This window comes from Myotis daubentonii, chromosome 5 (assembly GCF_963259705.1).
Source record: "Myotis daubentonii chromosome 5, mMyoDau2.1, whole genome shotgun sequence".
Taxonomy (NCBI): Eukaryota; Metazoa; Chordata; class Mammalia; order Chiroptera; family Vespertilionidae; genus Myotis; species Myotis daubentonii.
The window spans coordinates 82,886,603-82,900,123 of record NC_081844.1 but is presented as its reverse complement, the minus strand read 5'-3'; the positions used below and the strand labels follow the sequence as shown (position 1 = coordinate 82,900,123).

Genomic DNA, 13,521 nt, shown 5'->3' with positions numbered 1-13,521 from the left:
CTCTATTTGTCTTTTATCTGTTACAAAATATCATGTAAACAATCTGTTCTTTAAAATGTCAGTAAAGTAGAACAATTTTATTAGCTTTAATGGCTCTGGAAAGTGAAAGCAGAAAGTTCTATATATAAATAAAAAATTTACCCACCTACTAATGAGGAGCTCACAAAATTTATAGTGCCCTTTGTCCGCTGCTATTGTCAAAGCAGTATCTCTTGAGGAAGGCACAGGGGGGGCATTGACGTCGGCTCCTTTATCAAGGAGAACTCTCCCAACCTCGGCATACCCACCAGAAGCAGCTTCCATCAAGGGGGTAAGACCAGTCTGTTTAAACCAAAAATTATTCAAGTAAATGAATATAACTTTTCATAAGGCTAAAACAATTGATTTGTGTTTTCTATTTGTTATTTTATCTCATAAAACAGCTAAGCAATATTCACAATCTTAAATTTCACTAAACAGCAAGTAAAAATTGTTAGATGCAATTAGACAAGCTAGAATGAATTAACTTATATGACCACATGCTAAATTAAAACAAACAAAACAATTTTATAACTTCTATACTGTTATAAATATATGCATGAGACCTTAACTTCTCTGCACAACAAATAAAGATATTAAAAATGAATAAAAAGTAAGTAAAGCACAATGTTCAATGGGAAAACTTTTTTTTAGATAATACTTTATCTGAGAACGCAGTTTGCTAAATACCTCAGGGTAAATTCTTTCAATCCTATTCAAATTTAGGTAAAATAGATTGAAATATCATATATTTTATTCATGTCTTTTGTTCATGACATTTTTGCCAAAAGATATTTCCTACTGGTAGTATTTCTAAAGTAAGATGATTCATCTAGGACTTCTAATAATCAAGTGGGTCACACTGAGTATCTGTAATATAAAAGATAAACTGGATAGCAGGAAAGGCTCATCTCTCTTTGTGCAATCAAAAGTTTTAATGAGGAGAACCAAGATGGCGGCATAGGTTAACGCCGGAGTTTGCTGCTTTGAACAACTACTTCAAAAGTGAAACTAAAACACGGAACGGACATCACCCAGAACCACAGGAAAGCTGGCTGAGTGGAAGTCCTACAACTAGGAGGAAAGAGAAACGCACACGGACACTCAGAGGAGGCGCAGTGGTGAAGTCAAATTCTGAGGTGCGGAGTGCGCAGAGCGGGCTGGCGGCGGAGGGCGCGGTTGTTGTTTTCAATCGGGAGGGAGTCGCAGACTCTGAGCACCAGATCCGGGCGAGTCTTTAGGGACCCAGACTCAAACGGGAGAAGCGGGACTGTCTGGCTTCGGTCAGAGCGAGTGCAGCTTTCTCTCCGAGCTTTGCAGCGGGTGCTGGGACTCAGAGAGGCAGAGCCCCTGGGGACAGGACTGAGAGCCGCCATAACTGCTCTCTCTGGCCCACCCTGTTGATCCTGTGCGACCCGCCCCGCCCAAGCCCTGCACAGAGGCATTTGCCGGATAGCCTCAGGCAAAGGCTAGATTAGCACCTCCCTAGAGGACAGAAGTTCTCTCACTGCTGACACAGCTGATTCTCATAGCCACTTGGCCTGGAGGTCAAACCCTCCCTGGGATTAGCTACAACAATCAAGGTTTAACTATAAGACTGCGAACAAAGACCACTAGGGGGTACACCAAGGAAGCATAACAAAATGCGGAGACAAAGAAACAGGACAAAATTGTCAATGGAAGATATAGAGTTCAGAACCACACTTTTAAGGTCTCTCAAGAACTGTTTAGAAGCTGTCGATAAACTTAATGAGATCTACACGAAAACTAATAAGACCCTCGATCTTATATTGGGGAACCAACGAGAAATTAAGCATACACGGACTGAAATAACGAATATTATACAGACGCCCGACAGCAGACCAGAGGAGCGCAAGAATCAAGTCAATGATTTGAAATGCGAGGAAGCAAAAAACATCCAACCGGAAAAGCAAAATGAAAAAAGAATCCAAAAATGCGAGGATAGTGTAAGGAGCCTCTGGGACAGCTTCAAGCGTACCAACATCAGAATTATAGGGGTGCCAGAAGATGAGAGAGAGCAAGATATTGAAAACCTATTTGAAGAAATAATGACAGAAAACTTCCCCCACCTGGTGAAAGAAATGGACTTACAGGTCCAAGAAGCGCGGAGAACCCCAAACAAAAGGAATCCAAAGAGGACCACACCAAGACACATCATAATTAAAATGCCAAGAGCAAAAGATAAAGAGAGAATCTTAAAAACAGCAAGAGAAAGAAACTCAGTTACCTACAAGGGAATACCCATACGACTGTCAGCTGATTTCTCAACAGAAACTTTGCAGGCCAGAAGGGAGTGGCAAGAAATATTCAAAGTGATGAATACCAAGAACCTACAACCAAGATTACTTTATCCAGCAAAGCTATCATTCAGAATTGAAGGTCAGATAAAGAGCTTCACAGATAAGGAAAAGCTAAAGGAGTTCATCACCACCAAACCAGGATTATATGAAATGCTGAAAGGTATCCTTTAAGAAGAGGAAGAGGAAGAAAAAGGTAAAGATACACATTATGAACAACAAATATGCATCTATCAACAAGTGAATCTAAGAATCAAGTGAATTAATAATCTGATGAACAGAATGAACTGTTGATTATAATAGAATCAGGGACATAGAAAGGGAATGGACTGACTATTCTTGGGGGGGAAAGGGGTGTGGGAGATGTGGGAAGAGACTGGACAAAAATCGTGCACCTATGGATGAGGACAGTGGGTGGGGAGTGAGGGCGGAGGGTGGGGCGGGAACTGGGAGGAGGGGAGTTATGGGGGGGGAAAAAAAGAGGAACAAATGTAATAATCTGAACAATAAAGATTTAATTAAAAAAAAAAGTTTTAATGAAATGCAGGGAGAAAAAATGAGATTTTCATTCAAACCCTTCCAACTTGAAATGACTACCAGCTTGGCAATTGTCTGATTATTAAGAATTTTACACACGTTACATTTTTCTAGAGTTCTAAGTACTTAATAGTTCTAAGCCAAAAAATAATTCGAAACACCGACATACTCTTGCTTTCTGAATGCTAAATAGTCATGAAATTGTCAGAATTTGGCTATCTTAAATTTAGAATCTATGCAGTAATTTAAAAAAATTGATTTCAGAGAGAGGAAGGGAGAGAGAGAGAAACATCCATGTGAGAGAGAAACACTGATTAGGATTAGTTGCCTCCCCCACACCCCCTGATCTGGGATTGAACTCACAACCTGGGTATGTGCCCCAATAGGGAATTGAACCCGCCACCTTTTGGTGTACAGGATGATGCTCCAACCAACTGAGCCACACTGGCTAGGGCTGTGCAGTAATTTTTTGTATTGGGGTTTTTACCATTGGTAAGCACATGCCTTATTAAGGCACATGCCTCTTTAAAAATCTACATTAATGGGCTCTATAAAATAATCTTACTACTCAAAAATATCTTACTATAATATTACTACATTCAAAAGCTGCAAATTAGAAGATTAAGAGAACCACTCAAACCTGAGATTGAAAAAAATACTGATTCTATTTTCTTCACTGTCCTTAATAAAAGTCATGAATAGTGATAATGTGTTACTGATCACTGTATAGCACAATTCTCCAATCTTGCATCAGTTTTAAGTTATGACAATTTAAAACAGTACATCAATTTGAGTTGAAATGCTATTCTCCTTCTACTAGAAATATATCTGATGTAGTTGACAAATTATAAAGTGCTTACCTTTGCTCTATGCTCAACATTGGCTTTTCGGTCCAGAAGCAAACTCACTACTTCTGCTCGACCTTGAAAACAGGCCAAGGTGAGAGCTGTGTTCCGATTGGTCTCTATTTGGGCGTTAATGTCTGAACCCATATCAAGCAACAATTTCACTGCAGGAACATGTCCATTCATTGCAGCCAACATCAGGGGAGAAATACCTAGTTTACTCCCAGTCCTCAGGGGGGAAATTAGAAAATTAAAATATGTTATCTGTTGTTTTTTTTAAAAAGCATAGAGAACGTAAAGGATGAAAATGTTTCAGTAAAAAGAAACCAATGAATGATTTTATTTGTTTAGACTAATAATTAGAAATAGGAAAATCTTACAATTTACAACATAATCCTTATTTAGAGTTATAAATTTTCAACTATACATAACCAAGTACTTTCTGAAGGAGACCTCTTTAAAAATAGTCACCTTAGTTGAAATAATCTGTGATTATTTATAAGCACATTACAGGAAGAACTGTTGGCTCTTGTAACTTTAATACTATCTTAATTAAAAATGGTGTCTATCCAAATATTTAGGGGAAGACACTTATTCTAAGTAGTAACTTATTAATCATGAGTAAAAAACGGGATAGGTGATAGATACCTTGAATTAATTTCTGCCCCAGCATTAAGCAGAATCTTAATGATATTGACATATCCTCCAGATGCAGCTAGACTCAGTGGTGTATAATCAGACACATTCCTATGTTCTTTATTTGCACCTCGTGCCAGCAACAAGTCTACCACCTACAAAGTAAAATGTGAACAGAGAATTCCAGTTTACACCAAGGGCTCAACTTATCATTAATTAGACTTTGTATATTCAAATATCAGCATTAGGGAAATGGATTCAATTTCACATCAAGGAATTCAGAGGTTTGAAATCCCAATTGTACTGAAATCAAAAGTTACTCTTTCTATTCGTCAATTGTTGAGTAACCATTTGCATTTCATATGTGTTAGGATTGTGGTTCACTCATCATGGGCATATTTAAAATATAAGGAAACATATTTACAAAATGAAAATTAACATTGACACACCTCCTGACGTCCACCAGAACATGCCAATGAAAGTGGAGTATCCTTAGTTCGTTCAGACTGTGCTTCTATATCTCCACCTTTATCCAAAAGGATTTCAACAACTCCAACATGCCCTGCTGTTGCCGCCAGGATCAGTGGTGTGAAACCTAAATCAGAAAATAAACTCAAACAGATTTGTGGTTTTTACTTATTAAGCCACTGCTTTTATTTCTTGATTATTTTAGTAGAGAAAGTCTTTAGGGCAGATACTTATAAGCATTTAACATAAAACTGCTCTAACTTCTAATTTGTTTGTGACAAAAATCCATAAACATCTATAAAAAGGAAATGCTAAGTCAAAGATAACTATTACAGTTTATACTCATAGTGAACTCTGAAACCGCTGCATGCTCAACTTTTGGATTAAGGAGAAAGGAAACCTGTACTTCACTGATAATTTATAGTCAAATTTCTGGAGAATAATTAGGCTCTGTAGATGAACAAATCTGGAATTTCAAATTGAAATATGCTTATCCATCTTTTCACTGAGACAGTCTAGAAACTACATAATGACAGTGAAAAAACTTGATGTAACTACACTTATTTATTTATTTATTTATTTATTTATTTATTTATTTATTTATTTATTTATTTATTTATTTATAATTGACCTTAGAGAGGGAGGAAGGGAGATAGAAATATTGATGTGAACACATTGATCAGTTGCCTCCCACATACGTCCCAACTGGGAATCCAACCCATGACCGTACATAGGATGATGCTCTAATCAACTGAGCCACACTGGCCAGGGCCAGACTTTATTTTTGACTGACATTCCTTACCTTTTTTGTCTCTGTGTTCAATTTTAGCATCTCGTGCAATGAGTACAGATACGAGTTCTTCATGGCCACCTGCACAAGCTAATGTTAATGCTGTGTCATGATTGCTCTCAGTCTAGAAGGGGAAAAAATAAATTAGATTTTGTTTTTTTACAACGGGGTTATCAATTGATGAGCAAATATTTTCACAATGAATATAAAATGATAATTTTCCTTTCCAAACAAAGAAAATAAAAATGTGCAAAATAAGTTTAAATAAAGCAATATACTCACATGTGCATCAATGTCAACTGAGGGATAGACAGGGGGCAATGACTGGGAAGCCACATTGCTTGGAGACTGTGAACAGGGTTCAGGTGTAAGACATTCTGTGGTCTGAGAGGAACTGTTTGAACCAGTGGGCACTCTGCTACTCACAGCTGAAAAACAATATCCATATTGCTGAATTCTACTAAAACAGTAAAGTCATTTATAATATACAAAAAAATACAGAAAATATAAAATTCTGTATTAGTAATATAATGTAGTAACTAAATCCTAAGCTTTGGAGTCAGATGAACCTATTGGAGTTTCAATTTTTCTTAGGTGTAAAATGGGGAGAATAATAACAATACCTGCCATGTAAGGCTGTTGGAAATACTCAGAATAATGCGGGTAAAATACTTAGTATAGTGTCTGTTATTGAGTGCAAATGTAACAAATGGTAGCCTTTTACATTGTTGATAGAGAAAAAATAGTTTCCTTTAAAAAAGTAAAGACTTTCTTAATTTATAAAAGGCAATTAGATAAAATATCCTGAGAACAATGCAAAAAAGGGGAGAACAAGTTAGAATATTTATCCCATTAATAGCAGAGAGCATTTTTAAAAATTCAATATTTGCTTTGAAAATTTGCCACAATGAATCAGTGTCTGAAAATCAAACTATTTTTCAACTGAACATTGAAACTTTTATTTTAGATCTCAAAATCTGGTGTTTGGAAACTTTGTTAGTTGAAATGATACCTTTATGTCTATATATTTCTTACATTTCATTAGAGATGAAGTTTGCCTCATAGAGAGGGAAATAGGACCTATCTGAGAGGGATGCTGTGAACTGTCTGTGAGATAATTTATAAAAACATTTAACACAGTGTTTGGCATATAGTAAGTACTCAATAAATGTAATTATCAGATATTTTATAGAACTTCCAGTACTATTATTCACTAATTTGAAAAACATTACTACTTAAGAAGGAAAAAAACTCAGAAAAACACACAATCATTAATAATATGGAAAAAGACAACAAGGCTTCAGTAATGTCAATAAACAAACTTCTATCACCCAGACTGAAAGTCAAGAAAACATATAAGTCTTAAAGGGAACTATAAGCATTTCAAATGTTAGAGAATATTTTCTCTCTAGAATTTTGATAGGACCCCAATCACTTGCTAAGGTGTTCACAAGTGTGAATGACTCAGTTTAGTATATTACTTTTAAAAATAACAAATTTTAAAAATGTTCAGATATGTTTCCATATGAGCTGTCCTCCCCATCAATATATATAAAATTATCTTGGCAATATGAATTTCTGCAGATTGTCACCACATAAGTATACATAATTTAAACTATCCATTTACAAATAGGAACGATTATTATATATATTTGTTTCACCTACAAGAACATGCAAATGAAAAAAAGTTTAAAAATTTTTATCACTTAATGAAATAAAAGCAGATATTTGTTATTCCTCCTCAAAACAGTTGATATATTTGGAAAATAGCTCTAAGTAAGCAAGATTCTAAAGATGATACATAGCACCTTTATAATAAAATTTTTACACTGGTCTCATAATTATTAACATACACCTTATTGAAGAACTACTTTTTAATCATTATTAATTTTATTTATTCATGTTACCTCTTGTTATATGAAAAACAGACATTTAAAAAATTTTAAACATTTGACTAGAGTGCTGTGCCAGAATGTGATGTTATAAAAAGACTTCTTTACAGAGTTGACTTTAAAAAAGTACTTTTGTGCATTTAAAAACTATGACAAAAAATGTGTTGTCACACCAACTATTGTACATTTTCTACAACATTATTTTAGAAACATTTTTTCTACCTTGCAATAATGACAATCAGCAACATTTCATAGAAGTGACTTTAATAGGCTTAATTACATACAAAAGTTATAAAGATAAAACTAGAAAGTAGCAAAGATTTAAAGGTACATGTGGAATAAAGGTTTTATTAAGATAAATTTACACCAAGACTATAACATTTTCATAAATCCTAAATTGTTTCCTACCTCTGAATAAAATGTCTCTGAAAATGACTATAATTACTATCACAAAAGTCACATAATTCAAATTAAATTTATGCACTACCCTAAAAAGGTGATAAAAGAACTAAGGATAATATTCTACCTAATTCTTTATAAAATTTAAGACAGTTTTGTAAGCAATATGGAAGATGATAATAAACCTTGCTATATAAAAACCTCAGATACTAGGTTTACATAAGCTATGTTGTAAGGTTTTAATAAATTAAATCACTATAAATTGTTTTATTTAATAGTAACTATTAGTTTCATATAAATAAATAAAAATCTATAAATAAAATATTAACATCTATTAGAGGAAATTATTATTTAAAGGCATTTTATTGTAAGTGCCCTAAAAAATAAGAGTTTCCTAATTACTCTTTTATTCTTAAGCCACATTGACTACCACAGTATTATTTAAAGTAAAATACTTTTGAATTGGAATTTGTTGCAAAGAGCCTATTAACATGCCAATAGCAATAACAATGTGCTAAAGTCACAAAAATACATTAGCCCTTATATGCACATCAAATCTTAATATAAAATAAGAAAATGTTATTTAATAGAATTTAGAAGTTTTGAGAAAATATCTTTAAGATAAATTGAGAACTTCAAGTTGAATCAGATGCAAGCATATTACATCTGTGGTTCTTAAACCTGGCTGAACTGACTTTTGACTCTTGTTACTTACTAGCAACTTAATTTCCATAAGCCTCAGTTTTTTAAAAGAAAAACAGGTGGGAAAAGTATTTTATAGGATTATTATAAATAGTTCACAAGACAATGTACATAAGCATTTAGCACAGAGCTTAGCGCATGGTAAGTACTCAATAAATTGAACAGATATTAGTTAATTTTTAGGCAATGTTTTTTATATATTCATAATGAAATTTTTACTAATGTTTCTAAAACTGCTCAATGGTCAAAGCTATTTTGAATTCTTTAAATTGCTTTGAATTCCCAGACCTCAGTTCTAGATATTTGAATCATGTAAAACTGAGGTCTAGATATGAAAATCACTTGTTATTATGATAAACTGTAAAAGTCCAATACTTTCAGAAGAAAAGGACTTGAAGAACCATGCTCCCAATCAAGATTTTACATACATTTTGTCTGGGACTAAATCAAATATGACACAAATAAGACTATATACTAAAAGACTAAGTTAGTCAGCTAATCAAGTTGTGACATTAATAAATTATGTATCTACCAACTCATCATGATAAATTTTGAGAATAAAACTGCATTAAAGAAAAAATACTCCTATATTTAAAGAGTAAATTTATTGCTATTATAAATGAATATTTTCTAGAGTATAATTGCAAGATGTACAGTATTCTCTCCTTTATTAAATACAAGGCTTGAGAACTAGATTTAATTTAGGTAAAATTAATCACATCTTTGGTCTCACATATAATCCTACCAATTTCAATGTATCATACACTTGTAGAATTAGGTATTCACCATTCATCCTTGTCTAATTTCTTTAACCTTCAATTAAAAAAATTAAGAGAAACCTGGGCTTAATGGAAGTTTTTTTATATGAACATAATTTTTATATTTATTGGCTGATTTACAAGTTAAAGTTTATTAATAAAATAATATTACATAATATGGTGGACCAACTATCACTAGATATTAATGTCTAACAGAAATTAAATTTTATTAGTTTCTATTAACATTACATATCATTAAAAGATGTTTTCTAAATCAGCTTTTTGAAGTTTTATGTTAACTTTGTAAAAGACCACTTCAATTTAACAAATACTTTGGTGAAATAAAATTTAACCTCCCCTACAAAACTATCCGACCATCCATTTACTACCATAAAGTTCAAATCCAGAAGTTTACTTTTAGAGCTGTTTCTACAGTCTTTAAAAACAACAACCAAACAAGTCCTAAGTTACAACAATACTAGATCGATCAGTAATGTGGGTTTCATGATGTAAATTGAGTATTTAATTAGGAACATTACAATGCTATTTATAGAACCTTAAAAATGTTATTCCAGGATCACTAGTTTTATTATTATTATTCATAATCATACTTCACACTCCAATATATACTTTTTCCCAGATTAGAAATAAGAGCTATAAATAAACTCTGAGTTTATTTATAATTTATAACAACTCTCAATGCTAATGACACAAAGTTAATTTGAGTTAAATGGCTGTGGGCTTAAGATATAAAAACCTAAATTAAATAATCTAACTCCTTAAAACATTTCCCAGCATTTTTATTTTCTTTACAAAAACTAAGATATTCCTCCTCTGCACAGTGGTACCTATAGTTCATATTAGAGGAGCCTCACAGGCTGTATTACAATTCTATAACCACTGAAAGTCATACACATGCCCCCCAAAATTCCTGATTTAAGTAATCTTATTCCACATTTTTAAAGATTCAGTAAAGATTAGGAAGACTAAAGACTCACAAAAGAAGAAAACTGGGATAGCATAATTGGGATGGGAGGAGGGAAGGAGAATATGACAAGAGGAAACAGACAACAGTTAAGGAAAAAAATTTTGCAATCGAGACAGAGGACTGGCCTGCCTTTGAATATCACTCCAGCTACATCTTAGTTCTTGGTCTTCATCCACTGTCAACAGCCATTCTGGCTGCATTTCTGAACTGGGCTTTCATGGAGGTGATACATTCACCAGCCATCTTTAGGAAGGTAAATGATTAATTGCACTGTTTTCCCACTGCTGCAAGGACAATGAAAGGGAAAGTAAACTTGTGTACCTCATTTCATATCTAGTTGTAATTTTCCACAAAAAAAAAGAAAAGAAAAGAAACATACTTTAAGGTTACCAGGTCCTTTTTTATTTTTTATTTTTGTGTGTGTGTATTATGTCTGTCTGTGTGCTTTCATCAAGACAGTTAATATAAAAATCCCAATCTCCAAATCATCATCAAGTTGACAATAATTTCTAACTTTAAATATTCTAACCACAAATACTGTATCAACATGGAATGTTTATAGTTTTCTCTGAACATCCCTTTCAATTATAAATATTTAAATTGATCTAATAAAATTATAAATAAAGAAAAAACAATGTGATTTAGAATTCTGATTTCCAAACATAAAAATCACTAGCAGGAAAATTTAATGTATAATCTTTTGTGAATATCTCTAAAGCCTACAAAGGAATTCTATTTTGAGATCTCCTAACCAAGACACAACACAGGGTGATTTTGACACCAAAGGTCTAAAGTAAAGGATCATGGCAGCTTTATTTCTTTGCCTTTGTAAGTAACAAAAAGAAGAGGGACAAACACACTTTTGTGTGTTAGAGCTTAATTAAAATCACTTCCAAAACACCTCAGGAAATAATTTTACAAAGATCATTCTAAAACATAAAAGTACAAAGTTGGTGTTTTTGGAGGGTTGTGTAAAGAAGTTGAGCACACAGATTAAAGAAAAATTATTACAGATATATTTCTTAACCCACCTGCTATCAGGTCATCAAGAGTGTCGGTAAGCGTCTGGGCTGGAGTTGCAACCATTAGTCCATCTGGTTCTTGAACTAACAGCCCCTGATCATGTCCAGTAATAGCAATCTGTGGCTGTCCTACAATCTGATGATTACCTGATATTTTGTGAAGTTCAAGAGAATTTGTCCCATTAGAACCTAAGTCACTGGAAAAGTTACACTGCGGAGATGATAAAGGCTGGACTGGGACAAAATCAATTTGTTCTGCCGATGGTGGAGACTGTTGCTCATCATCAACATCATTATCTTTAAATAAGATTGTGTCAACCTGAGGTAACTCTGAAAAGTGATCCTCTAGAAGACTACCATCTCCTTCCCCTTCTGGGAAGACTCCTCTATGAGAGCACTGCTGGTGTAGAGATACTGTGTCTTTCTGACCTTTGGTTTCCAAGTATTCTTTGGTAAATTGTTGCTGTGTTTTCATCTGCAACTGCCTTTCCACTTTCTGCAGCTCTTTCAGTATTTTCTTCTTCTTCTGGACTTGCTCTTCTCTGTTCTTTTTAAGTTCTTCTATCTTATCTTTGTTCAGAGGTTCACCTTGAATTAACTCCAATGACTTAAGCTGTGCTTTTTCAATAGCGCTAATTCTTTGTCCCAGTTCATTCAGCTTGCCTTCAGTCTCCTCTACTATGCACTCCAAAGGCTGGTATGGGTGAAAAGGTGGCAGTACGTCCTGATCTGCTACCTGCAGGGAACTGGACTTCTGCTTGGATGTACCTAAGCACATGAAAAATGTTTGAAAAAGTGCCATGCTAAAAAAAAAAAAAAAAAATCAGCTCCCCCTCCCACACACATGGACCTCCCTCCCCAAACCCTTATAACTAATGCTGTAGAATGAATGTTTAAAGATTCACACAGTGGTAGGTAAAGACTATACTCATCTATTTAACAGCACAAACTAGGATGTTGCCAATTAAAAAAATGAAATTTTTAATAAAAAGTTTAATCTTTAGAACAGGAGGATTTTGGAAATTAAGACAGGACAGGATGAAAATCAAATCAAAGAGGAAAAGAATCTCAAAATTCTGCTTATTTGACTAGACTTCTTAAAGAATATAAAATCTAAAGCATTATCAAAATAGAGTTAAGATACCATTAATATTAGCTTAACTGCTCAATTGTTCTTTGCACAATATTAACTGTGCAAGCAAAGATTACTATAAGAAACTATAACTTGCAGATGAGAGTAGTTTTTTTTCAAATTGCGAAAATGCTTCTCTTAATATATCAAAATATGTGAAATCAGTTTTTTCAAGATACATAGTTCTAAAATTTTCCATCATCTTTAATACTTTTGTACATGAACACTAATATTAAAAAGAGCAATTTTTTTCTGAGTTTACATAAACTCTTAATGTAAGCATCTATCAGAGAAAAATGATGTTACCTAGGAGGAAAATCAGATTTCCCATATAAGAGTACTCATATTGACAATGTGTTTAAAAATAAAGTAAATGTACATTATTTTAAGGTTTTTGAATCACACCTAAATTAAGTTTCTCCTCTCATGACAAAATAATTATAAATATTAATAATCCTAACACCTGGACATAGAGTGGAGGATACATGTAATTACTGCTTTAATTCAAGGCTAAATCCTCTTATTTAGGAAGAACTGGGACTATCTATATATATACAAACCTAATATGCTAATTGTCCCACCAACCGTTCAACCAGTCACTATTATGTGCACTGACCACCAGGGGGCAGACGCTCCGACTGGCAGGTTAGCTTGCTGCTGGGGTCCAGCCGATCGGGGCTTGGCAAGACGGGCCAGACACACCCTAGAGCCCTCTTGTGGTCCCTCCCCAGCCCCGATTGTGCACCAGTGGGGTCCCTCAGCCTGGCCTGTGCCCTCTCGCAATTTGGGACCCCTCAAGGGATGTTGAAGAGCTGGTTTTGCCCAATGCCCACAGGCCAGGCCAAAGGACCCCACTGGTGCATGAATCTGTGCACTGGGCCTCTAGTTCAGTAATAAAAAAGAACAAACTACTGATATATTCTACAACATGGATGAACTTTGAAAATATGCTAAGTCAGTGATTTTCAACTAGTGTGCCACTACAAGAATCTTAAAAACATGCAATACCCGACTCT

General features: G+C 34.1%; 1 protein-coding gene across 6 annotated transcripts in view; it reads right to left on the bottom strand.

The window, feature by feature from the left end:
* Window positions 1-13,521, bottom strand: part of ANKHD1 (ankyrin repeat and KH domain containing 1) — a 131,993-nt gene that overhangs the window by 25,465 nt on the left and 93,007 nt on the right. For all 6 annotated transcript variants that reach the window (XM_059698600.1, XM_059698599.1, XM_059698601.1 and 3 more), the window contains 7 exons: window positions 11,383-12,141; window positions 5,895-6,040; window positions 5,625-5,736; window positions 4,804-4,949; window positions 4,367-4,509; window positions 3,734-3,947; window positions 146-321 (listed from right to left, as the gene is read on the bottom strand). In XM_059698600.1, the coding sequence (XP_059554583.1) occupies window positions 146-321; window positions 3,734-3,947; window positions 4,367-4,509; window positions 4,804-4,949; window positions 5,625-5,736; window positions 5,895-6,040; window positions 11,383-12,141 (1,696 nt within the window). The remainder of the gene's footprint in view (window positions 1-145; window positions 322-3,733; window positions 3,948-4,366; window positions 4,510-4,803; window positions 4,950-5,624; window positions 5,737-5,894; window positions 6,041-11,382; window positions 12,142-13,521) is intronic.